General features: G+C 45.3%; 1 protein-coding gene across 1 annotated transcript in view; it reads left to right on the top strand.

Moving 5' to 3' along the window:
- Positions 1 to 26,669, top strand: part of fbn1 (fibrillin 1) — a 62,763-nt gene that overhangs the window by 32,546 nt on the left and 3,548 nt on the right. Inside the window, exons 29-61 of the mRNA XM_053442421.1 lie at positions 1,514 to 1,639; positions 1,733 to 1,855; positions 3,174 to 3,299; positions 3,878 to 4,003; positions 8,077 to 8,199; positions 8,617 to 8,739; positions 8,843 to 8,968; positions 10,037 to 10,159; positions 10,347 to 10,469; positions 10,571 to 10,738; positions 11,815 to 11,883; positions 12,009 to 12,134; positions 13,137 to 13,259; positions 13,355 to 13,513; positions 13,599 to 13,670; positions 13,762 to 13,887; positions 13,996 to 14,118; positions 16,508 to 16,633; positions 16,741 to 16,857; positions 16,949 to 17,074; positions 17,169 to 17,288; positions 18,397 to 18,522; positions 21,058 to 21,210; positions 21,341 to 21,403; positions 21,496 to 21,615; positions 21,748 to 21,867; positions 21,972 to 22,094; positions 22,520 to 22,651; positions 23,273 to 23,398; positions 23,906 to 24,112; positions 24,880 to 25,005; positions 25,163 to 25,285; positions 25,824 to 25,940. Of these exons, the coding sequence (XP_053298396.1) occupies positions 1,514 to 1,639; positions 1,733 to 1,855; positions 3,174 to 3,299; positions 3,878 to 4,003; positions 8,077 to 8,199; positions 8,617 to 8,739; positions 8,843 to 8,968; positions 10,037 to 10,159; positions 10,347 to 10,469; positions 10,571 to 10,738; positions 11,815 to 11,883; positions 12,009 to 12,134; positions 13,137 to 13,259; positions 13,355 to 13,513; positions 13,599 to 13,670; positions 13,762 to 13,887; positions 13,996 to 14,118; positions 16,508 to 16,633; positions 16,741 to 16,857; positions 16,949 to 17,074; positions 17,169 to 17,288; positions 18,397 to 18,522; positions 21,058 to 21,210; positions 21,341 to 21,403; positions 21,496 to 21,615; positions 21,748 to 21,867; positions 21,972 to 22,094; positions 22,520 to 22,651; positions 23,273 to 23,398; positions 23,906 to 24,112; positions 24,880 to 25,005; positions 25,163 to 25,285; positions 25,824 to 25,940 (4,110 nt within the window). The remainder of the gene's footprint in view (positions 1 to 1,513; positions 1,640 to 1,732; positions 1,856 to 3,173; positions 3,300 to 3,877; positions 4,004 to 8,076; positions 8,200 to 8,616; positions 8,740 to 8,842; positions 8,969 to 10,036; positions 10,160 to 10,346; positions 10,470 to 10,570; positions 10,739 to 11,814; positions 11,884 to 12,008; positions 12,135 to 13,136; positions 13,260 to 13,354; positions 13,514 to 13,598; positions 13,671 to 13,761; positions 13,888 to 13,995; positions 14,119 to 16,507; positions 16,634 to 16,740; positions 16,858 to 16,948; positions 17,075 to 17,168; positions 17,289 to 18,396; positions 18,523 to 21,057; positions 21,211 to 21,340; positions 21,404 to 21,495; positions 21,616 to 21,747; positions 21,868 to 21,971; positions 22,095 to 22,519; positions 22,652 to 23,272; positions 23,399 to 23,905; positions 24,113 to 24,879; positions 25,006 to 25,162; positions 25,286 to 25,823; positions 25,941 to 26,669) is intronic.

Here is a 26,669-nt window from a genome sequence, read left to right as displayed (position 1 = left end):
TGAGTGGGTGGGTGGGAGTGTTTGAGTTCACTCTGTGTACGTGTGGGGTACACAGTATACTCTTTAATAAATGGGCTGATTTGAACTCTGGACCAGTGGGTGTGTCGGAATGTAAAAAACGTCTACATTTAGAATTTAAAACAATTCCTAGATTGAGAAGAGATATTTCCGAATCACTGATATTTTAGCTTTCTCTGGCTAAAACTACAGGAAATCACCTCTTCTTCTTCACTGCTCTAAAAACAGTACTTGTAATACTATCCTGAATCATTTGTGTTTAGTGATAATTTGTATTAAATAGCTTTTTCTTGTTTACATTTACATTTCAATATCTTTTTAGGATCTCAAGTCACCTTACATAAAACGGCCAGACCCTTCAAATTAAAGAGAAACACAACATGTCCCACAATGAGCACCAACTTGACTCGACATGTAGCGACAACACAATCGTTCCCCTACAAAAAAAAAAGGACCTGACAATTGAAGTGCTTTTTTATTGTTGGACAACTACAGACTGAAGCTCATAGCATTGAGTTGACCATTGGGTGTCGTTCTGATGACCTCATGCTGTGGCCTGAGGTTTCAGTCTATGATGTAACAATCACGGCCCCTAAAGCTCATTCACTAACTTTATTAACCACCAAACTAATAAAACAATTAATGAAAGAATGCCGACCTCATCTGAGACAATGGTTTTCATTATCTCTTTAGTTTTGTATAATACATTTGTCTAATACAATGAGTTTAATGATGTCAGATTCCTCGTTGGAACTTATCGACATTAGGTTCTGAACCAATCGTGAAACATCTGTCACAGTTTGAACTTGAACACTGATTGATGGGCGTCACTTTAACTGACTGGTCTCACGCAGGTGCTCAGTAAAATAATCCATTCACACGAGCTGAGACCATTAGAGGGTTAGACTATTATCTCATCGACATAGAATTAAAAGTCAATTATCCTGGTAATCAGTCGATTGTTTAATCCAAAAAGTCTCAAATGTAAACATGTAAGTTTAGAAGGGTTTGGACTGTCGGCCAGATAAAACAAGGGATTTGAACATGTCTTTCTTGCGGGGGGGTTTCCAATCTCTGATGGAGTACCACATCAAGATGCCTTAACATTACAAGAAAATATTATAGAAAAGACATACATTTACAAGAATAGTAATAATATTATGAGAACGAAGTAATAATACGAGAAAAAAAGTTGCACGTTCTTGTCTGTATCTTGTAATATCAAAACATTATCCATGAGATCTCAGAATAGTTTTTACTTTCAATACGACCCTAATGCTTGTTATAACAATCAACTTGCTCATTCATAATAAAAACTACTTGTTAGTGCTAGCTGCAGGTAGCTGCCTTGCTCAAGGGCACTTTGAAGGCAGGTGAAGTAACTGACGTTCAGGGGCGTGTGACTTATTCCATTGACCATCTCCTGAGCAACCCTCATACAAAGTTATCTGCATTCATTGTGTAGAATATTAATAATTCCTTTTTCCTATCACAGATATCAATGAGTGCGAGTTGAGTGACCGGCTATGCAGGAACGGTCAGTGTGTGAATATGATCGGCCGATACCAGTGCACCTGCGACACGGGATACAAATCTACCGAGAGCAGAGTGGAGTGTGTGGGTAGGTACCGACCGCTTCAAACACAAATACACAACAGCTGGTTTTAACAGATGCCACCAGTGTGTGACAGTGGTTTGTCTTTCTGCTTGTCAGACATCGACGAGTGCACCATTGAGTTCGGCGGCTGTGAGACTTTCTGCACCAACTCAGAGGGCAGTTACGAGTGCAGCTGCCACAGTGGATACGCCCTGATGCCTGATCTCAGAAGCTGCACTGGTAAGAACATCTGCCTCTCCTGTCTGCCCCGGCCTTTATAACATTATCATTATTAACTAGAGCAAACTCCCTCTCAGAGTTGTGTTACAGTTTAAGTTTTCATGTCTCCGTGCCTGCAACAGCCATCAACCGCAGGTATTTAATTTTCTGGTTGTCTCAAGAACCCCTTCAGGGAGTTTCTTCAAATTTGGTAGAAACATTCACTTTGACTCGAGAATGAACTTATTCTATTTTGGTGGTCGAAGGTCAAAAGTCAATGTCCCTGTGACCTCAAAAAGCTGATTTTTGCCTTGTGAGCGTGATATCTCAAGAATGTCTTGAGGGAAACTCTTCAAATTTGGCACAAACGTTAACTCGGCCTCTTGGAGGAAGTGATTAGAATGTGTCAGTCAAAGGTCAAATGTTAAGGACACTGTGGCCATACAAACCCCTAATGTCATGGGAAAGTACTATATTAAGAACACATGAGAGAATCCTTTCTACTTTGGCAGAACTGTTCACTAAGACCAGTTGTTAGTTGGACTCAAAGAACTGATCAGATTGCAGTGGTCAAAGGTCACAGAGACTGAATCTGGATATAAGAGAATACGTACAGACTGAGACTGCATTGGTTGGTGGAGTTACACAACCATGGGGCGGCAATTCTAGTTTCTGTAAATGACACAAATGGTACAACAATACTTCACAGCTTGTGTTTAGATAGACCTGATCAGGAGTAAAAGAGCACATCAGGAAACCTCATTTATACAGAAGAGAGACACTGCTATAATTTGACTGGCATTAATTCAAAGCAAACATACACAGAGACAAACTTTAGGACTTCTCATTCGTTATTAGGGCCAAAGTATTATTAGATAATAGAAGTGGTGCTTAATGATTAATGCAGCCGTCAGTTTAACAGCATTTCTGTTGTTCGTTTCAGCAAATGACACTAGGTTTCCTGTGTCGGTCATAGACCCTCTCCTCTGTCCCTCTAATTACCAGAGACAGATACTGAATTGAGTCAGGGATCAAGGATAATTTCTGCAGAAGAAGAACTCCCTCGTCGTTACTCAGTTTATGTAATTTTGAAATCTGTGTCCTGACGTGACCTCGGTGATTTATGAGTGAAAAAAGAAAACGTGCACCAGAGTTCTCTGTACGGTTCAGTCTTTTCCCCCTAAAGTGGAGTTTTATGTTATAATCTTGAGTTGCTATTGTAACACTTCAACATTAAAACCTAGATTACTTTCACTTTTTCGTGTTTCCTGTCCTCTACATTCATCTGTTCCCATTCCTGATTTGCCGGTGTGCCTCTGTGTGTCGTCTGTGTGCTCAGATATCGATGAGTGTGAGGAGAACCCGGACACATGTGATGGAGGCCAGTGCACAAACACCCCGGGGACGTACCAGTGTCTCTGCTTCGACGGCTTCATGTCATCCGAGGATATGAAAACCTGTCTGGGTGAGAGACGCACGTTTCTACGCCCAAAAAATAAAACGCTTTAGCTCCACTCTCTCCTCTTATTAAATCCAGGGGGTTCTCTGGGATTTACTGTAAGAGCGTAATGATCGTCTTCATGGTTATCCAAGCTGTGAGTCACGAGAACAGCACGTAATGACTCAGATCCCGGAGTATGAGAGAACTGAGAGTTATGCCGTTGCTTTTGGAATGATAAGAGAGTGAACAGTGTGTTAGTTTGCTTAAGCTGAGGAGGAAGACGTGACATTTAGACGTCTGGTTCCACTGAGGGAGAAACAATAACCTGACAGTGATGATGTCAGGACTTGTGCATGAACACATCAGCTTTTATTGCTGTATTTGATAAAAGTAAACACATTTTAATAGTTCCTGATGTTATTCTGTTGTGTGTCGCCTTTATATAAATATGTATTTATATAAACAGTTTTTCAGGCGAAATCAACAAATGAGCTCAATCAGTTTTATTCATAGTTATAACCTTTCCTTTGGTGTAGCTGTGTTTAGCACATCAACATTCCTGCTGCTTCTCCGTTTCACTCGTCTCGTCCCTCTCTGTCTAGATGTGGACGAGTGTGAGCTGAACCCAAACATCTGTCTGAGTGGGAACTGTGAGAACACGAAGGGATCCTTCATCTGCCACTGTGAACTGGGATACTCTGTGCGCAAGGGATCGACCGGCTGCACAGGTGAACGAATCAAACACACACACACACACACATAAACACACAAGTGTTCCTACCCACAACAAAATGTCCTGTCAGTGGAGGACCACGACGGGAGGGAAAGGAGGGTGAGTCAGTGGAGAGCGGCTGCTGGTAAAGTGTTGAAGGAGAGGTGTGTGTCTGTGTGTGTGTGTGTGTGTTTGTTTGAGTATTTGTGGTCCAGGTATCACTTGTGTAGCAAGGACCCAAGTCTGTTAACATTGGGAGACTTGTCTTCCCTAGGGGGACCAATGCAAGTCCCCATAACGTAAATAATACAATTTTGAAGTGAAGGTATATTGTAAGTTTAGATTTAGTTTGAGTTCAATTGAAGGTTTAGGTTAGAGTTGGGGTTAGGGTTAGGGTTAGGCAAGTAATAACCATGCCTAAGTTTCAGGAAAAGGTTGTGGATAGGCTGCCCACCCTGAATGGAGGTCAATGAGGTTGATCGCTGCCCAAACCTGTGTGTGTGTGTTTATGTGTGTGCGTGTGTGTATGTGTGTCTAAGAGGTGAGAAATGTGAGGATGCGGGGAAAATGTCGGGTTAACCAGAAGCAGCTCTGACATGACTCACCCTCATTCAAGAGCTCCTGTCTGACTTGATAAGAAACACCCACATATTAACCCACACGTGCTCCAGCAGTAACAATAGCAGGAGCAGTGAGATCACCATCCTCCCGTCAGATCTATGCATCACATTGCACCTCTGTTTATCCCTTTGTTGCTCTTTCATTAAGAGTCAGTTAAACATTACGTGATGGTTGGAGGAGCTCGGCCGCACGTCATCACCTGTAACGGCTCCAAAACGAATAAATACAAAGTCCGTCCGACTGGTAGAGTCCTTCTCTCTCGTCTGGACTTACTTCTCCTTCCACCCGGAGGAAAGTTTGATTTATCAGGCCACTTAAAAATTTGGGGTTGAAGGACAGTCGAGAGTTTAGACAGAGATCCTATCTGGCTTCGTCCCTCGGCCATCGAAATGAGTCAGACACACAGTCAGCAGCAGCAGTGTGTCTTCCTTCAGATGCAGATACACAGCTTGGTTTGTACCTTCCTGCTCTCTCACACACACACACACACACATACATACACACACACACACACACACACACACACACACACACACACACACACACACACTTGCTCATTCTAATCCCATCAAAGTGTCCATTTAGTATGATGCTTGTTTTGAGAAACCTGGGGTTGCAGTAAAGCAGCTGGTTCTGATTCGCAGGTTTGGAGTCTCAGCCCCAGAATACCAGGGAATCAAGATGCTAATTCCTTTCGGGCAGGCAGGATGTCTTGTTATAGATGAGTGAACAAAACCTGCTACTCTTTTTCAGGAAAGATCCCCTCCTCCAATATATCCCAAGGAAAAAATGCATAAGAAATCGCTTCTCATTGTTGAATTGCCTTACGCCACCACGTTGGTATGTGTGTGGACTCAGTCTCCTCGCATGTGTGTGCGTGTTGAGCGTGTGAGCGGCGCTCGCAAGCCCAGATCTGATCCAGCTCTTGATGAAGCTCCCACAAGAATTTTTTTATTCCCCAACACTAAGAAGTCAGGGAAGGGGAGCGAGGATTTACACATACACTTACGCAGCGCTGTGTCCCTGTGTACATTGGAAAGTTCGGACTGGGTGGAGATATACTGGTGGAGTTTACAAGGCTCTTAACTTTAAAGAGGGGATCAGGGTGAGGAGGTTAAACCTGATGATTTAATTTTCTTTCTGCTAAATGACGAGACTGTGTAAAACTGTGAGTTAAAGCAAGACAAAATACACAATAGAATGTTTTTCTTGCAAATGAACAACAATAAGTTTAGGTGAGAAGTCACCAACAGGTCGATTGCGATCTACTAATCTACTCTGGACTTCTTCTTGCCCCTGTCCAGTGTTGTGATTGCACATTTTTCAACACTTATCTTTATGGAGAGAGAGAGAGTCCCAACAACTCATGTGCAAGAATAAGAGGGAAGGGCTTCAGGTGTTGATGTCACCGTTGGCCTGCGCAGTGACCAATCCATCAAGCATAACCGCAGCTTAGTTTATTCTCAGGAGCGTTTCATTGGGATTAAACATAATAGGGGGGAGCCCCAGGCGAAACGGACCTGGGAGGCCTGACATCTAACAACCGCCTAAAGCCTTTTGGCAAAGAGCTAGTGGCAGTTCCAACCATGGGGACATTACAGTCTCCCGTACGTAACCGATCATTCATTAGGGTTCTAATAAAACTGTCCTTGCTGTGGATGTACTGTGCCGCTCTCAGGGGCCCTGTCACAGCTCGGGGCCCCAGCAAATAGCCTGCTTTGCTAGTGAGCAGCATCTTATGGTGGCTCGTGTCCTACGGTTGCCTCGCTTGAACTGTTGGCTAGACTCTGTTTTGTCTGTTTTGTTCTGTAAGCTTTCAGAAGACATGCACATATATGGACAAAATTAAAGCAGAGCACTGGCAAGTCTTCGTTTCCTTATGCATAGCTAAAGGAAAGCAAGCATAAATGAGCCTGTTACTGCACAGCCAGGTGTTCAGAGAGGAGGTCATACTAGAGGACATTTGGACAAACAGTGCAGTGAGACAGATAGACAGATACAAGTGAGAGACAACCTGACATGTCCCCACTTCTGACGGCAGATCTGTTATTCCCCACTATCCATCTTAGCCTCTCATCTGTCAAACATTAGCCGAGTTAAATCGAACCTTTCCTTTGACACCAGCTGTGGCCGCTGACACATTTCTCGCGTGCAACAGCCCCTGTTTGCTTTTTACATTTCCACATGAGAATGTGTGTGTTTGTTGTGCTCTGTCATCAAAGGCTCGGGGGGGGAACGATCTTTAATTCCATCTGTAGTTCAGGGAGATCGGTTCGCTCCCAGCCCTCATATTACCCCGGTCATCAAATGCAGTGTAAATACACCGTACCCTCTCCTCAGGAAGACTATAAAGCAGCAGCACTAATCTTTAATTGACAGTGTTTTGAATTACTACCCTCAGAAAGACAGGCACACAGACAGGAGTGTGTCTCATGAGTTTATAAGTCCTAACATCTTGATCGAGTTCATATGGCTTTCCTTGATGTACAGTGACACACACACACAGAGACACACACACACACACACTCACACGCACTTGTACAGTCTTCTTTATCGGAGCTGCAACCTTCAGGCCTCAGGCTCAGGGCCGAGTATTGTGTTGTTCAAGGTTTCCCGGAGTTATTTTAGCTCAGATTAGCGGCGCTTCATTGTTGTGTAGTTCCATACAGACTTTTTCCCATTGTGCCATGTCGTCGATCATGTCAGAAACCACTTGAGGAACAAGAGCTGCACAGTCAAAGCCACATTCACACTGTCTTCTTGCCAGCAGCGGCTTCATGTAGATCCTCATTGGTTACGAAAGCTGCCACCGTGATCTGTGATTTGGCCGCAGCCGCGATCCTACATCTGCCAGGATGAAGTACAAGGAATCGTGACGTGATGTTTATTTACAGAGCTAGCACAACACCATGTCACATCTCAGTAGAAATTATATTTGGTAGAGGGATTAAAGTGTCCCAACTTGACGGCTGCGGTGGTGAGAAACCCAAACAAGAGCATTTAGAAGGAGGTCCGAGGTGCCGTGTCTGTGCAGCTGTGAGCTTTGACTAAACTAACCTCAGAAATGTTAGTTTAGACAGAGCAGACAGAACAAGGCCTGAGTGTTAGGACACGATTCTCCCTCTTGGCCTTTTTATAGCTCTCCGGACACACAATGAAAAGAGGCTTGGTCTGCTCATTAAGCCATCGCAGGAAGCTTTATTAGTATCAGAGATCATGAGAATCTCGTTTGTTCCTTTTGCTCTGGAACACAGCTCCTCACGGCTGCAGCAGGGGGCCAGAAACACTAGGTTCAGTCATCTCACGCTGCTGCCTTTATTCAATTCAAACCAAGCATCAACTCGCTCCCCGGTGCCAAGAGCCCCACAGGGGGGGAGAACGCAGACCCCGATCATCAGACCATCAGAGCGGTGTCCTTTCTTCTCCCTTCTCCTCACATGGCATCTTGTTTTGTTTCCCTGTCCTCAGATATCAACGAGTGTGAGATTGGAGCCCATAACTGTGACAGACACGCTACCTGCACCAACACCGCCGGCAGCTTCAAGTGCAGCTGTGCTCCAGGGTGGATCGGCAACGGCCTCAAATGCACAGGTAAGGCTGACACTGAATGGGACCATTGACGGAGTATATATCATTTGCTTTATATATAGAATGGAACTTGCTGTCATGCTTTGTTAGTAGCCAAGATCTATCATAAAGGAATTTCTGTAATTCTGTAACCAGACAAAGGGTAACAATTCCTTCCTGGTGATTTTTACTTGAAGTCGGTAAATACCAACAATGAGGTGATCCTGTGAACTTGTATTGCTTGTGTAGCTAAAGGGTATTACACAGTATCTCGCAGTATTTATATGTACCATCGCCACAGACTTTTGGCCCCCATTCTATGAGATGGAGAAGTTAATAGTCATTCATTGAGTTTTTTGAGGAGTATGAAAACCATCAAATATCACAGTTTCTTTCTTTTTCCTGACTGAAGAAGTTAACTGTACTTGTGTTGTGTTTCAGACCTGGATGAATGTTCCAATGGAACACACATGTGCAACAACAACGCTGACTGTCTCAACACCATGGGCTCATATCGCTGTGCGTGCAAGGAGGGATTCTCTGGAGACGGATTCTACTGCTCAGGTCACACATTACACAACAGTGTCAAACAGCAAACTCTTTGTTTAAATGTGCTGATGCATTTTGTGTTTACGGACTCTGTGTGTGTGTGTGATCACCCCTACAGACAGCGATGAGTGCGCAGATAACGGCAACCTGTGTGAGAGCGGCCACTGTCTGAACCTGCCAGGAGGCTTCCGCTGTGAATGTGACATGGGCTTCTTCCCCACGACTGACGGCAAGGCCTGCGAGGGTAAGACAACACAACACTGTCATTTCTCGCTATCCTGGTTCAGACCTCTGGGATTTAAACCCATCCGGCTCTGGTTAATATTCTGTTTTCTCATTTGGAGAAACAACCAGTCCAAACAGATGTTGCCTTCAAGTGGAAATCGAGATATAGTGTTTTGGACAGGGGAAGTATACAACAGACAGAGCTAGACATGGAATGAACATTGTGAGAAAGAGGGAAAGAAGCAGGAAAAATGGCCGGGAGTACCCAGAGTACCATAGTGACATAGCTCTGAAGGATTTTGGGGAATTTTCGGTCTGAACCCATTGGCAATGCAAACCATGTTCTAAGTGAAAGGGCCTTTTCCCTGATGATGAAGAACAATTGACTGTGACTGTTATTATAAACAAACATTATTCATTCCTCAAAGAGAATCTTCTCATCCTGTTACTATTCACTGTTAAACACTTTAACGAAAGGCAAGTCAGTCTGAATCTTCAACTGATTCCAGACATTAATCTTCTGAAGTTGTTGTTTGAGACACTAGTGTAGCTCGATAAAGTGATTTAGCAGAGTAGCACGTTGAAGAGGGAGCTCGTAGGGAATCCAGGGCTGTGTCTCCTGAGCACGTTTACGACTGGTGGCCGACTGGTGTGAGTCGTGCTTCCAGCGATAAGGCCTCGCTGGATTCAAATGAATGAGCTGCCTGACCTCATTGTGCTGATTTGTCAAACATCCTTAAATAACCTGTCCAGGTCCTCCCTCCGTCCGCTCTGGGCAGGACCGGACAGTAATGACTTGTGCAGAGTCTAATGATGCGGATAGAGCACAATTTCATAACCTTGGCTGCCGCTCTGCTTTTGTATATGTGTGTGTGTGTGTGTGTCGGCCGTGATATGTCTGGGCATCTTTTTTGCCCCAGAACTGTCATTCTTTAGCAGAGGTGAGTGGCCTTCACTTCCTATTGTTGGCTGCCAATTTTCCACCATGATCCCATGATCCACTAATCCCTCACAGCTGGGTTTCTCTCTCTCTCTCTCACCCCCCCCCCCCCCCCCCCCCCCCCCGTGACCCCCTCGTCTTTTACAGACATAGACGAATGTACCTTCTCTGACATCTGTGTCAATGGACGATGTCTGAACGTGCCAGGACTTTTCAGATGTGAATGCAGCTTTGGTTATGAACTGGACAGGAGTGGAGGAAACTGCACAGGTAAGACCAGTCAACCCACACCAGTGCGGCTGCCCGCCCCAGTGATGCTCTCTTTGTGCCCCAGTGAACTGAGGCAATTTGAAAGATACAAAGGAAAGGTCACTGCTCTTCCTCCTGTCGTGGAAAATAGTGATATAGATTTTGTTGTTGAGATTTTGTTGACTGCTACTTTGTCTTCATTTCTCAGATATCAATGAATGTGCCGACCCGACCATCTGCATCAATGGAATGTGTATCAACATCCCTGGAAGTTACCACTGTAACTGCCCAGCAGACTTTGAACTCAACCCCACTCGGGTGGGCTGTGTAGGTGAGACTCAACAAGCTCTCCCTGGAAATTGTCGGCGTGTTTTCATAGCAAAGGCCAGATACACATCCATATCTGGACTGTGTGTGTGTGTGTGTGAACAGATACTCGCTCTGGAAGCTGCTTCCTGGATGTTCGCTCCCGAGGAGATGCGTCAGAGAGCTTGGACTGCTCCAATGAGATAGGAGTTGGTGTTTCGAAGGCGTCCTGCTGCTGCTCCCTGGGCCAGGGCTGGGGAAATCCATGTGAATCATGCCCCTACGTCAACTCAAGTGAGTCATCCCATAGCTACTCAGACACTGGGTGCACCATGCCTGTTTATTTTTGTGTTTCAGGTTTGTGACGTCTAGCCAGAGATGCACAGCCAAGTAGGAGGATTTGAGTTAACATGACACACTTCCTGGTCGGCAGCCATAGTGAAGCTGTACAGCTGAGGATGGACCAGCCGCCTTTACACCCTGTGAATTACAATTGTATTTAGTGGCTGTTCATGTTTTAACACATGCATTAGTTAGTTCACCATCGTATCTAGTCTGCTGTTGGCTTGTAAAAGTGACCTGCAGTAATTGAGCCATGGCGAGTAAAGACCTGCTGCTGGACTCAGTCCACAAAAGCCCTGAAGCTGCAGCACCCCTGCTGAACAGAGAGCTGGTCACCTGTTCTCCATCATTGAATCATCTGAGTGATAGAGTCAAAGGCTTTGTTCTGTTAAGAGTCTGAAAGTAATCTAACGGTCTCTGGCTTTGATCAACAACCCTCTAAAATCCATCTATTAGTTGTTTTAGGACAAAATGAATCAATAGGCACCGATTTGGCACCAGTCCATTGAACTGGTTTAAGTTTTTCTCTTATCAACTCAACCTAGGAAAAACAAATCATAACCAGAACACCAAAATATAAATCAGGCACGAGTTACCTGCTTTAACAAAGAGTTATCCAAGTGCTGCCTGCTCTTGTAGCGCCATGAGTAGGAGTTTGCTGCAGTTGTTGTATCTGGAGAAGATGAGTCCGCTTTGTGCATCTTGCTTGGAAATTGCCAACAGATGGTTCAAGACATTACAGGGAATGACTCAGCGCGAGGAAATGCTTGCCTCTGAGAAGCTGCAGCCATGTCCGGTCCACTGGGCTCTGTGGATAACTCTGAGTTCTGAGGAAGCAGAGCAGAGTGCGACACGACACGAGCCAAAGACCTGAAACCTCTTTTTCATGCACCCTACCACTTCAATATCTCACCGTCGGCAACACATTACGATCAAATTCTGCAAGACAACAATGACACGCACTGTGGCTCGTGTGTGTTTTCATTATTGCTGGTTAATGTGATCTGCTGTGGGGTTGTGTGTTACAGCTGAGTACAAGACACTCTGTCCTGGAGGAGAAGGCTTCAGACCAAACCCGATCACTGTCATCTTGGAAGGTCAGACAGCAACATGCTATTATGTGTTTACATGCGGTCAGGCACATTGGCAGACACCCTCATGTTTAAACCACGCCTACCCACAATGCCACTGAGTGTTTCCCTTCTCTGTCGCTGTCTGGCAGACATCAACGAGTGCCAAGAGTTGCCGGGCCTATGCCAGGGAGGACAGTGCATCAACACCTTCGGGAGCTTCCAGTGTGAATGTTCGAGAGGCTACGACCTCAACCCAGAAACCAGAGTCTGTGAAGGTATCCGACACACGCATGTATCACTTATAGCCCGTCAAACCATTAAACGTACAGGTGACCTATTCCTCTCCAGTGCTCGCCCTGGGACGTTTCAGTGGGAAGGAAATTGAGTCCAGCCGTCGAGGACACATGGAGAGAGAGGGAAAGGGAAAAAGCTCTGGGACAAAGACATAGCCCCATTGTCCCACTGACATCTCTGCAGTTGATTCTCCCTCAATGTGTGTCTACTCGACTTGGTGTCTGTTGCTAACCAAGCAAAGCACAGGGACGATGGTGATGAACGCCTAACTGCGTCCAGAGGAGCGAGGCTGTGATGTGGTCAGCCCTCTCCTCAGGGGAAGAACGCCGAGTCCACTGTCAGCGGGGCAGAGATGACAGAGGGAGAAAAAGTCCGAGGATGGGCGGGGGGGGAAGATAAATGAGAAGGATGTTTAGAAAAGAGAAACAGGGAGGAGAAGAGCAGGCTAAAGGGTTAGACAATGACATGTGGCTGGTGGCATTTTAATTAGCGTGTTTGTTGGCTGCAAGAACAAAGGGCGGGTGTGTGTCAGCTGTTGGCCGGGTCAGAAGGAACTAAGGTATTTGCTATGTGGTAATAATGCTGGTGGAGGAACAATTTAAAATAGAGAAATAAGGAATAATAGTGCAAAGACTTTTGAAGTTGTCATTTTAGACCTGAGATGTTCAGTAAGCTGCTGCACAAGGTCAGCTAGGATTGGCTCCAGCTCCTCCACAACCCTCAAAGGATCGGTGGCATAGATAGATATAGAGATGGATGGATGAAATAAGGGGTTAATGTACTAACAATATCCCCATAGGAAGAAATAAACAGCAAATAAGATGTAACATTTTTTTTAAAGTTAAAGTTCTTTCATAATGTTTTGCATACATGAAGTTCACCAGTTCTTTAATATGTATCATGATATGTTTCCTTCCTCCTTCCTTACCAGACACTGTACTCATCACAACTTTTAACACATTTCTTTGTGTCTCTGCCGTCAGATGTCAACGAGTGTGAACGACCAGGGATCTGTGGCCCAGGCCAGTGCTACAACACCATCGGGAACTACACCTGTATCTGTCCCGTGGACTACATGCAGGTCAACGGGGGAAACAACTGCATGGGTGCGTCTGCATGACTCCGCCCAAACAGTAACATGCCATGCCCGGTGACAGATTAGAATTAACCTTCTTGCTTTTTTCCTTACAAACGCACACAGACATGAGGAAGAGCTACTGCTACAGGAACTTCTACTCCGACAACCGGACGTGTGACGGAGAGCTGACCTTCAACATGACCAAGAAGATGTGCTGCTGCTCCTACAACATCGGCCGGGCATGGAATAAACCCTGCGAGCAGTGTCCTGTGCCCAGCACCGGTGAGCTCTCATCCTCAGTTGTGCCAGAACACGTGTGTGTGGAGGAAGTACAAGAAATAAAAACCAGAGTCTTGTGTCCACTCAGATAAGTTTGAGATTCTGTGCGGCAGTGCGAGACCAGGATATTACATCGACATCATCACTGGACGGGTCATTGGTAAGAGTTCCCCATTAAGTGTGATTTGGGGGGAAAGGGTAAAGTGTGTTATCTTCATGTCTCATCCCTCTGTCTCCTCCTCGTGGGATAGATATCGACGAGTGCAGGGAAATCCCAGGAGTCTGTGAGAATGGAGTCTGCATCAACATGATCGGCAGCTTCAGGTGCGAATGCCCCATTGGTTTCATCTACAATGACAAGCTGCTGATTTGTGAAGGTAAGACTTGCGATCAATTGAAGGTGATGACAAAACACAACATGCAGTGAATTATATACATTTCTACACAACGTAAACATCTTTGAACGCGTCTGTCCCTGTGTTCAGATATCGACGAATGTCAGAATGGACCCGTGTGCCAGCAGAACGCCGCCTGCCTGAACGTGCCAGGAAGCTTCCGCTGCGATTGTAAACCTGGGTATCGTTTCACTCCCACCGGACAATGTCTAGGTAAGACATATAAAACAGGTGGAGGGGGTCAGCAGCACTCAGATCCTCATGTCACTCAACCTGCAGCTCCTCAGTCCATTCATCGGGAACTCAGTGGGGATTATACAGAATTGGATTAGAGAAAAGATCCGAGGAAGCAGCCAAAAAAAACAAGTCGTCCATGAGATGATGATACCTTGTCTGGGTCTTCCTGTCGTTTGCCTCCTTAACAGTGAAGAATGTCATTATTTGATACAAGGAGCAACCAGCAGTGGAAAGCAACTACAATTATATTAAAAACCCTATAGATAAGACACTGGACACTACAATGACTCACTAACGCCTCTTAAGGTGCAAAGAAGTATCACAAAACAACTGGGGACTCGCTGTTTACCATGTTAACTTGGATACCCCCCAACCAGTCCATTTATTTACACTACACCTCAGTGCACTTTTCATATATAGGGCGTCTTTGTATGTCTTTGTATGACTATAAATAATAATTCCCACTACCTGCAATCACTTGGCGACAGTGGTGAGGAAAGACCTACTTTTAAGAAGCAGACACCTCAAGCACAACCAGGGTCAGGGTGAGCAGCCATCGGCCTTGATCGATGGGCTGGGAGACAGAACAAGAAGAGGAAGAGAGAGAAAGAAAGAAAAGGAGGAACACAGTTTGGATGATTTACAGTGATGCAGTGGTTTTTTAAAACATGTACAGTAATCTCATCAGCAGGACAACAAGGACTAAACTGTACTGCTTAGAACTGATTAATTGATACTAAGACCAACCTACTGGTGGTAGAATTGTGACAGGTGCAAAGCAGAATAAATTGCTAACGCCAAGTTAAGGTGTAATGTTAAGAGTTGTCTGGATTTTAAGGCTTCAACATTAGACTGATGCCTTCTCCCATTTGGGGCCCATTAGGAAAAGACACCGCCGCCTGAAGACGTCTTTTTAACTCTTGGGATGAGCGCTGTGTTATGAAAACGCAAAGCATGGGATAGAATATAAGGTTTAAGGAGATCAGACAGGCATCAGGGGGCAAGCCCATTAAGAACTTTATATGTCATTAAAAGAACCTTAAAGTCTGATATGGAGCTGACATGGATTTATTGTGGTCATTTTCTGGCCAATGTTACGGCCTTCTGTACCATTCGAAGAACACTAGCCTGTGGCACGGCAGAAAACTAAATGTTACACAACGTGGTATTGATGAAAGAAAGGGTTGAATTAAGGTTTCAGCATCTGCAGTGGATAGATGACACATCATTTTGTTTCTGTTGCTGTTGATGTCTTCTGATATGTTCTCATCAAAGGAGAGGGTAGGATATTTTTAGACATCAACTGTAACTGGCATTTAAAGTCATATACAATATCATCTGCGTAGCATTTACAATTAATGCCATAACTTTGAATAATTAGGTCAAGATGTGTAAAGCTAGTGTACACACAAAACAATAAATAGACGTCTTTGACAAACTGTTATTCTTTCTAATGCTGTTTGTAATTTAAATAACTTTTTAATGATTGAGATTAAAATACTTAAAAATAGCACGTTTTGGCTTCTGTAAAGTGAAACAGGTTTTCTTGACATTTATATTGCAGAAGGGAACAGAAGCGGCCCAGTTACAGTCGGGCTGGGGATGTGTGTGTGTGTGTGTGTGTGTGTGTGTGGGGGGGGGGGGGGGTTGAATCTTCACGGTGGGCTTGTTATTAGGGAAGAGAAAATGTGAAGCATGTGTTGAGCTGTTGAACATGTGCTGCAGTGTATCTGAGACATGTCCCTGTCTGTCTGGAGAATCCTCACTGATAAGGGAATGTTAAATCAACATCCTGTTGTGCTTCCTGCTCACGGTCAGACTCCAGTGGGAGAGAACTGAAGCTGTGGGAAGAGACCAGTATAAATCAGATGCAGCGATAAACTTTGATTAAAAAAATAAGCTTTGCGGCAAAACATAATGTGAGTGAAGTATTTAGCACTAGACATGTTTTCACTTAAATTAAACAATTGTGTTACTCTGGTGTCATGAAACAAAGTTATTGTGTCATTTTGCAACAGAGATAATAACCAGATACAGTCTTATTAGTGGCTAACAACAGATATCTCAATTCTGAAGTTATAAGAGTCACGAGTTATCATCAACACTTGTTATCAGTAGCATTATATTTGGTAGGATTTCATTTGGTATGACTTCACAATGTAGCAATTAAAGAAATAAAAATACACCAAATTAAGCCATCACAGATTTTTAGACACTTCAGACGAAACCAGGTGAAACGGCTTTGTGCCAATAGAATTATTAATTCACTGGTAGAACTGATGCTATTGGGACTGTATGTTCTATGATCGTTTTTGTGTTTTGACCCACTGTGATTTTCACACATCTCCTTTTCTCCTTTATTCAGACCGTAATGAATGCATGGAGAACACTGGTATATGCAACCCGGGCCAGTGCATCGACACACTGGGTAGCTATCGCTGCATCTGCCCCAACGGCTTCAAGACGACGCGGGACCAGTCGATGTGTGTCGGTAAGTTGTGTTGCTTCCTATCGGCTCTCTCTTGTCTTTAGTTTAGTTCAATGAGCAATGTGAATAACGTAATAAGGTGAAACTATGACGATGTTCTCTGGTTCCAGACGTGGACGAGTGCGAGAGACAGCCCTGTGGTAACGGGACCTGTAAGAACACAGTGGGCTCCTACAACTGCCTCTGCTACCCCGGCTTCCTGAACTCACACAACAGTGACTGCATAGGTGAGTGCATCTGTGGATGTGTTGCAAAAGAACAAGACCTCTACAGTCGTTGTGTGATATGTTGTGGTGATGGTGTGTTTGTGTTGACCAGATGTCGACGAGTGTTCGACACAGCGGGGCTTGTGTCGAAACGGGCAGTGTGTGAACACAGTGGGCACCTTCCTCTGCGTGTGCCATGACGGCTATGAGCTCACTCATGATGGCAGACTGTGTGCAGGTACGGACACGCAACTTTCCTTTTTTTTTATGTGTATCTGATTATGATATGTATCGTTTATGGTGCATTCCTTGTGTGTTCCTTCTCCCCTCAGATATTAATGAGTGTGCAGTGAATCCAGGCACGTGCGGTGCAGGAACTTGTCTGAATCTGGACGGCTCCTACAGGTGTATCTGCCCCCCCGGCTACTATCTGCATGAGGAAACCTGTGAAGGTAAAGCAACCCAATCCCAGCGAGTTCTGCAGCATGAAAAATGAAAAACAGGAATTTCTAGAGTAATAGATTACAGTATTTTTAGATAAGATTAGATTCACCTTTATTGTCATTGCACAGTACAAGTACTTATACAACGAAATGCAGTTTAGCATCAAACCAGAAGTGCAAAAGAAAAGGCAGTAAAAGTGCAGAGTATTGTGCATATTTAAAGTGGAATATGTAAATAAATATGATATGTACGAGTAAGAAATATATATGGAAAAGGACAGTATTGAGAGGTATTGTATGATATAAGAACGATGAATACACTATGAGCAAGATAAATATATAAATATATATAAATATGAATACACTATAGGTGGGATAATACAGTAGTAAAAAAAAAAAGAACAGTCTTGAGCAAATGTTCAAATGTTCAGTGGTTGGTGGAGGGTGTGTGGCAGTCCAAGCCAGGGAAGAGGAGGAGCCTCACCTCAAGTAATACAGTGAACACTTGCTTATATACAACAAACATATCACACACACATATATAATATATGAATATCATTTTAGAGAGAGTGCTGAGAAGTGCAAGAAGAGAATAAACTGCCACTCCGACCCTTCCTTCTTTTTGAATCGCCCTGCTCCTCCAGTACACCCGTTCTTCTCCCCGTCCACACGTGGGAGTGGGTTCAGGCCAGAAAACGTGGGTTGTTTACACAGTGGGGCTGATGAAGAGATTTTCGGCAGACTTCAACACATTCCTGCTCTGTGCTCTGTTCCTGGAAGCCGAGGGGAACGGCACTCAGTTCTCAGCATCGGTACCGGCAGCAGCTGGTCATTGTGATGAGCGCACATGTGACATGGACTCTGATCCAGATAATACGCCTTCATCCAACCAGCCATTAGTGAGATTACACTCAGTTTTATCACGTTTGGATAGACCATGAAGTCGAGGTATGACTTCATCCCTGCAGCCATGACGGCACGAGAAAATATGAGATGTGAGTGAAGGACTGCAGGATGGAATTCTGATGCCACAGAATGAGGAATGGAATTAGATTTTATATGTAAAATGTGTCTCTTTGATAAGGTGACTGATGTTGTGCCTCTTCTTGTGTGTCAGATATCGACGAGTGCTCCCAGTCACCTGAGATGTGCACATTTGGAACCTGCTCCAACACTGAAGGAAGCTTCACCTGCTTGTGTCCTGAAGGCTTCCAGATCTCTGCCTCCGGACGCAGATGTTTAGGTAATTTTGTGTGTGTGTCTGTGTGTGTTTGTGTGTGTGTGTGTGTGTGTGTGTGTGTGTGTGTGTGTGTGTGTGTGTGTATTGGTTTTGTTACCTCTTAAGACCTCTCCCAGCATAAACACTGACCTTGTAAGGACCAGTAGACCTCATGGGGACCGAAGCCTGGTCTCAATGAGGCAAAGCATCATTCTGATTAAAGTGAGAGGTAAGATGTGAATTATGGTTGAAGTACAGTTGGAGTAAGTAATGAATTGGTCATGGTTAAGGTTGGAGATACTGGTTAGGCTGACCACACTGAATGGAAGTCAATGCATTGTCCTAACGAGGACAAACTGAGTGAGTATGCATCAAGTTCAAAGTGCAGAGTGTGAATTCTTGTGTATGTGTGTGATGTGTCTGTGAGTGCTTGTGGAGACTAAGCAGCAGTCAGTGGTGTCCGACTTTATCTGCTTCTTCATGATAGCACACTGGGTTCAGGCTGCTTCTGCTGCCTCAACAAGGGTGGCTCTGGACAAATCACTTTTCCATTCCCTGACGTGTGTGTGTGTGTGTGTGTGTGTGCGCGCGCGCGTGTGTGTGTGTGTGTGTTTATGTACATCTGTGTGTTTCTGGCCTGGGCGGTTGCATGCTGAGTCCTCCGTTAGGGTGTTCCCCTTCCAAACACTGAAGTGATGACATCATCAGTTCAGCGAGGCAGCCTCCAGTTTGTGTTTCACATTTCTCCCCAGTGTCAGCCGGGCTCCACCGAGGGTCGGGGGGGATAAGGAGGGAGGAGCTGGGTGGAGATTGAGCAGGATGGGCCATAAGACAGATCAAAGTTGAACCCTGTCCCACTGAGAAAACACTTGTTTTGAAACACCAGTGATGAAAATCACATGTGAGACTTTGGGTGAATCTGTTCATCAATAATTGTATGAAGAGAAGATATCCTCATAGTCAACTCAAGTAATATTCCCCAAAAAGAACAACGAACCACAGCCCCTTTTAATCTCATAACACAGAATGTCAGGGAATCTTATGTCCTGTTGCTTTGGTTGAGCAGCCACCTCTGAGGCAGCAGGTGACACCACCACAGGGACTGGTCACACCAAAGTAAGACTGAAGCTGCAACAGCCTTTAAGTGTATTAGATAGGAATTGGTCTTTATTCCTTTTGTATTGAAGTTTAATTTACACATCATGCACCCCCCACAAATGAGAGTCACATTCGGAGAGGAGGTGATCTGCTTCAGTCCCTGGCTGGAAGGGTACATGGGATATTGGGATAAGAACCCATTGTGTGAGTCTCAGCCCCTCGACTGCCAGGACTCCTCACTGATTGATATGGTTTAAATTATAACGCCATGGTGGTTTTGCAAACATCTATTATCATAACCAGAGACTGTTTGTCATTAAACATCTGTCACCAGCCTCTCCACCATCAGATGTGTGTCACCACTGAACTGATTTAGCTCAAAAGTTATCTCTCCAATAACATTTTTGACTTTATACGCCATTTTTCCTGTTTTATATTATTCTGCCACCGATTCAAAGCTGATCTGACACACATTTCATATACGAACTAGAAAACTAAGAATGACGTGTGCTGACGCTCACACACACTTGGTTACCAGCTGTGCACAAAGGACCATCAATCTCTGTTGAGGAAAGGCTGACAAATCAGTTTCATGGAGGAAAGTAACATGACACTTTTTGACATCCTCCCTGCACCACCAGGTGCTCATGCATGTGCTCCTGGCCTCTGGGCCAGGTGTGCGTGCATGTGTGTGCATGTGTGTGCATGTGTGTGCATGTGTGTGTGTGTTTGTGTGATATATGGTGGTCAGAAAGCTTATTTGTGTTGCATTCAGTGAAGGCCAGTGCTAGCAGGAGAGCACGACCATATGCTTCTTATTACAAGTAAGTGCCTGCCCAGTCCAGAAGGAACCAGAGCGAGAGAGAACGAGAGAGAACGAGAGAGAGAGAGAGAGAGAGAGAGAGAGAGAGAGAGAGAGAGAGAAAACGAGAGAGAGAGAGAGAGAGATAGACAGAGAGAGATACAGAGCTAGAGAAACAGAGAGAGAGAGATAGACAGAGATAGAGAGACGGAAAGAGATAGACAGAGATAGAGAGACAGAGAACAGGATAGACAGCCACACAGAGGGAGAGAGACAGAGAGAGAGAGATACAAAAAGAGAGAGAGAGAGAGAGAGAGAGAGAGAGAGAGAGAGAGAGAGAGAGAGAGAGAGATTGACTGTCATACACATATCACTGAGAGGAGGCTGTGAACCAGCCTCTGTGCTCTCTACAGATACTTGACCAATCTGGTTTAAAAGGAAAAACTTTTTATATTTTTGGTAAATTACAATACAAACAGGTAAAATATGGAGCTGTCCCTTTAAGATGAACAAAGGTGTTGGAATAAAGAAACTAACAGGATGTGTTATTGCTGCTTCCATCATCACTCTGTCTACACGCTGACTTGTCATATTCACTACTTGTGTCCTCTGTCTCTGTGTGTGTGTGTGTGTGTGTGTGTGTGTGTGTTCACCTCTAGACATCCGTGTGAACTACTGCTATACCAAGTTTGACAGTGGCCGCTGCCTTGCTCCGAAGCCTCAGAACACTTCCAAGGCGGCGTGCTGCTGCACTGGAATGCCAGGTCAAGGCTGGGGAGACCCCTGTGAAATCTGCCCGAGCAAGGGAGAGGGTGTGTACTCCTCATACTGTATATACACACACACACAACATATGCAGAGAAACACTAATGTGTATGCATAAAAGTTAATAATTTGCATTACTTCATGGTGTTTATGACTCTTCTCCTCTCATGGTTCCAGAGGGGTATCCTCTCCTCTGTCCCAACGAGGGATATCAGGTGGGGACAGACGACTCCCCGAAAGGTAGGAGTGTCATCCCTGAACCTTCACTGCTCTGCTGCTCCTTCACAGTTCAGGAGTTTAATCTGCTTGTGCACAACCTCTTCTCATTGTAGATATTGATGAATGCATCAACGACCCTTGTATCAACGGCCAGTGCATCAACACAGACGGCTCTTTCCGCTGTGAATGTCCCATGGGATACCGCCTGGACACCAGTGGAGTCAGATGTGAAGGTCAGTGTCTCCTCATCCTCATCTTCCTCGTCTCTGCGTCTCTCACACTCTCCCTCACTTATTCATTCACCTGGTAAATATGAGTCCAGCACCACGATGGTTAACAAGGTTTATGTTCCTGCTGCAACACAGACATCAATGAGTGTGAAATCGGGAATCCCTGCGGCAACGGCACGTGCACCAACGTCATCGGCGGGTTCGAGTGTGCGTGTGATGACGGCTTCGAGCCCGGCTCAATGATGACCTGCGAGGGTATGTGACGCCTCTCACGTGCACTCTCACGTGCACTCTCACGTGCACTCTCACGTGCATTACACAGCATTTGTACGTCTGTAACTTGTCCCCTCCTGTTCCAGACATCAACGAGTGTGCCCAGAACCCCCTGCTGTGCGCCTTCCGCTGTGTGAACGTCTACGGCTCCTACGAGTGTAAATGTCCCACGGGCTACGTCCTGCGCGAGGACAAGAGGATGTGTAAAGGTGAGACGTCTCAGTGACTCACTTAATGCTCTCAGCTTCCTCAGTCTTTGTCAGTTTACTGGAGACGTGCCTGTCCCAGGACGCTCTGTCTCCGGTGGATCCTCGAGGGTCCTCTGTCTCGACCGAACCTAAAAAAAACAAAAACCTCTCTGGAAACTATTTACACCTCCGCACTCGCAGATAGCTCAGGGGAGCATAGCAACGGATGTATTTGGAGGGAAGCTCTGAGACAGGAGGAACTTGTCAGTGTCTATAGCGTCACTGTTTACATTAGATCTCCAAACAGACCACCAGCTCTCCCACTACATGCCTGTAAGCACTCAGCGTCGGACTGAGTGGTTAAATTAAAACGCCAGCGTGCACGAGAGCCTGTGTTACATCACTTGTTCTTCCTCTTACTCTTTGTGTTCTGCTTTCTCCTCCAGATCAGAACGAGTGTGAGGATGGTATCGATGACTGTGCCAGCAGAGGCATGACCTGCAAGAACCTGATCGGGACATACATGTGCATCTGTGCGCCTGGGTTCACACGCCATCCCAGCGGAGACGGTTGCATGGGTACGATTATCAGTGTGTCCCTATGTATGACATCATACACCATTAGTCTAGCTTACGACATCAATCTTGGCTTAACTCTGCATAAAATGAATCTAATTTGATATTAATCAGCTTTTTGTGTAACAGCACATAGACAGCAAAGTGTGTATTCTGGAGTATATCCAGTTGTAGGAGTTGTTAACACCTCATATCTCTGATTTATCCTGGTTACTAGTGAATATTAATCACTTTCATGGACTTGAGCCATTAGAGACTTTGTGAAACTCACAATAAGATCATTCTGGGGAATCTTTACCATTTCTGCAATGAAAATCAAATGGTAAACTCTGGATATTTGCACAAAATCAATCAAAACCCCAAACTGGTGGATATTTACTTTGGGAATTTTAAATAAAGGAAAAACAATTAAAAGGGGAAATGGGAAACAAACAGATTTGTCAAATGAATGGAATATAAATATAAAAGAATAAAGTGCCATCAGAAATATTGCACCTGGTTGAACTTCCACTTTAACTTGATATAATCCTGTGTAACAAATATTTCATTTTTATCTTTGCACTGTGTGTGTGTGTGTGTGTCTGTGTGTCTGTGTGTCTGTGTGTGTGTGTGTGTGTGTGTTAGATCTGAACGAGTGTACAGCCAAACCAGGGACCTGTAAGAACGGCCGCTGTGAGAACACAGTGGGAAGCTACCGCTGCAGATGTGACCAAGGCTTCGTCGCTAACCCAACACAGACTGAATGTGTCGGTGCGTATAACACCTATATATCAAGTGTTTCTCCATTTTAAATAACTTGTACATGTATATACACATTTTTAAATCATATTTTAGTGTGTATTCTTATAAAGATACATATAATATCAGGTTGCCCACAAGGGGGGAAATAACACTTGTTTTACTGGGTGAAGCAGGTATTTTAATCTCAGTGGGAATTTAACCATTCCATGACAGTCTTGTTAAAAACCATGTGTCTGTTACTGTCGAGATAGGAGAAAGGAAGTCCTCTCGAAGGCCCTATGCTAAATACACTGTGTAGACATGATGTGCTGAGCCTGGTGAGAAAAGCGTCTGTGGCTCTGCAGCTATCTCCCTCCTCACAGACCACAGTGATAGAGCGGTGTGGCTAATCTCCTCACGTCTGGTTTTTCCGAGGCCAGGTCCTGTCTGGGTGGTTTTTTTAGGGTTTGCTTTCTTTTTGTCCGTTTTGTCTCGTGGTCACACTCGCTTCTCTCTGTGTGTGTCCCCCCCCTCCAGATAACCGTGAAGGCTTCTGCTTCACTGAGGTCCTGACCACTCTGTGTCAGATGACGTCGAGCAACAGGAACCTGGTGACCAAGTCCGAGTGCTGCTGCGACGGAGGCCGGGGCTGGGGCACCAACTGTGAGCTGTGCCCGCTGCCCGGGACCACCCAGTACAAGAAGATGTGTCCCCTGGGACCTGGGTACACCACTGACGGCAGAGGTGTGGATTTAAACTGGGACAACTGGGGAGAAAAATCTCAAATCAACTGCAACTCGTGTTGAACTTTCTCCGACATGATTTTTGCATTAAAAGTTATTTTCATTCATAGAGCAAACAGGAGGTCAGATTTTCAAAACTATGTAATAAATCTAAAATTGATCAACAAAGATCAGTGAGATTCCAACCAGTCGGCAGAACCTGGACTGTTGTTGTTGCCGTTGTCATGAACTTGCTCTTGTCTCATGATAAACACTGTCACTAAGGTTGATGAGTCCCAGCCGGTGTCGATTTTACATGTCCTCCTGGAACCTGGAATCCAGACAGTCACTTGCTGTGGGAAGCTGGTTTCATTTTTAGAAGCGTTTTATGTTTTTAATTGAGGCTGCATCATTCGGAGGGGGGGGGGGACATCCCAGTCAGGAAAAACCTTTCTTCATTTAATTTGAATGATATCTGAAAATGTTCCCTGCTCACACCTGCTTCACAAAAGATGAAGCAGAGTCCAACGTGATTATCTGAACAGGTTTTGGGGTTAATGATCTATGTCTAGTGAAACGATTGGAGAGCATCCAGATGAAACGTGCCTGAATACTACAGCAGCTGCTACGCCTCATAAATGTATCAGCTGTAACTAGTACACAGGAAACCACTTATTGGCTGTTGGCTGATAGAATCCCTGACACAGCATTGGTTCTCTCTCCTTTTTTGAAATGACGCTGATTTGTGTAAAATCCCCGTGGAGCTGACTCTTCTCCTTTTGGGTCCAGATATTGACGAGTGTCGCGTCATGGGGAACTTGTGCAAGAACGGTCAGTGCATCAACTCTCTGGGCTCCTACAGCTGCACCTGCAAACCCGGCTACACCACGGACATCAGCAGCACGCGCTGTGTGGGTAAGACTCCGTTCCATCACCAGCACTGAACACTCTGTGGACTCTTTTCATGCCCACACAGCCCGAGTCATCTCCCCTTATGGAATTCCAGACTCAAACTCACTCTCTCTCTCTCTCTCTCTCTCTCTCACCCTCACCCGTTCCCCTCGCACTCTAGATGTGGACGAGTGCATCCAGGCACCGAAGCCCTGTAACTTCATCTGTAAGAACACGGAGGGGGGCTACCTCTGCTCCTGCCCCCGCGGATACATCCTGCAGGAGGACGGAAAGAGCTGCAAAGGTGACACACATGAAACACACCACCTCTAAACATTGCGGCTGCTCGGCTCAGTGGAACTCAGTGGCTCGCTCCTCCCGCTCGACTGAACTTCAGAGTTAGAGCTGCCGTGGTGCAGAAGGGGGGGGGACCCGGGCCAGCTTTCTGCTCACTGTCCCGGGACGCTGCGTTTTGTCCATGAACGTGTTTGAGCTGCTGACCCTGTGTGCGTCTGTGTGCGTCAGTGTTTTATCAGGCGTGTTTGTGAGTCTAAACATGTTTTGCTCACGGTGTTCAGTCGTTTTCATCTTTATTTACTGTAGCCCCCCCCCCCCCCCCCCCCCCCCCCTCTGTGTTTCCGGTGTCTGGTTCATTTGCAGTTCATTTGTAGGTCAGTGACTGTAGAAGGACTGGAATTTGACTCGGTGCAGCCCCCCATACAGTAGTGCATACACTGATCTGTCCCAGTTCCAACTACAGGATCATAAATCCACTTTTAAAACGACTCTGCACATTTACCTCTTCTTTTAAACTGTTCCTCGTATTTCTTTTTCCGTTTCAGATCTGGACGAGTGTTCGTCCAAACAGCACAACTGTCAGTTCCTGTGTGTTAACACCATCGGTGGCTTTACGTGTAAATGTCCCCCCGGCTTCACCCAGCATCACACTGCCTGCATCGGTAAGCACACACACGGCACAGCCAAATATTAATCATACATGCTAATGAAACAATTGTTTACAGTATATGCTCAATGCACACAGAATCAGCTCCTCTCCAGTTTCATTTTCCTAAGCTGATTTCAGACAAGCATCAAACTCCGGCCAATCTCCTGACATTCTCCGCTGGGGCTGTATGTCTGAGTTAGAGGCTCTGGACTTTCTCTGGAGTTTCTCCTGCCAGCCCCCCCCCCCCCCCCCCCCCCCCATAGGTAGAACTCCAGGCATAATGTCCGAGTGAGGCCAGGTCACAGCAGGACATCCTCCACAGGATTCCTGTTGTGAATACGTCTGACCAGAGAATCTCCTGCTGTGTTCTTCTTGTGTCAATCTCCCATAGAAAGTCCAGAGCCAGTTGTTTGGACATTCTCAGGAGTTCATGTCTGCAAATGTCTCCACAGAACCTTCCAGCCCGGCTCATAAAAGCCCTCTGAAGCTCCCTCCTGTCTAACTTTTACTGACTCTCATTCAGAGTTAATGGACTCTGGGTGATATCACACTGATCTAATTAGGCCGGAGGGGTTTGTAGTCATGGCAGCTTAGCGATGCTCTGTTATGGAACATAGCAGTGGATCGCCGTGGCTACCACCAGCCCTTTTTTTTTCTGGACCATAAAGCAGTTCCTATGATCTCACCTCAAGTCAGTGGCAGGGAACCCTCGGTTTGGATCATGGGCCGGTGACACAGGTTG

The sequence above is a fragment of the Pleuronectes platessa genome, chromosome 1 (assembly GCF_947347685.1).
Source record: "Pleuronectes platessa chromosome 1, fPlePla1.1, whole genome shotgun sequence".
In the NCBI taxonomy this organism is placed as follows: Eukaryota; Metazoa; Chordata; class Actinopteri; order Pleuronectiformes; family Pleuronectidae; genus Pleuronectes; species Pleuronectes platessa.
Note: the sequence above shows the minus strand (reverse complement) of the source record. Positions and strands in the feature narration are given on the sequence as shown.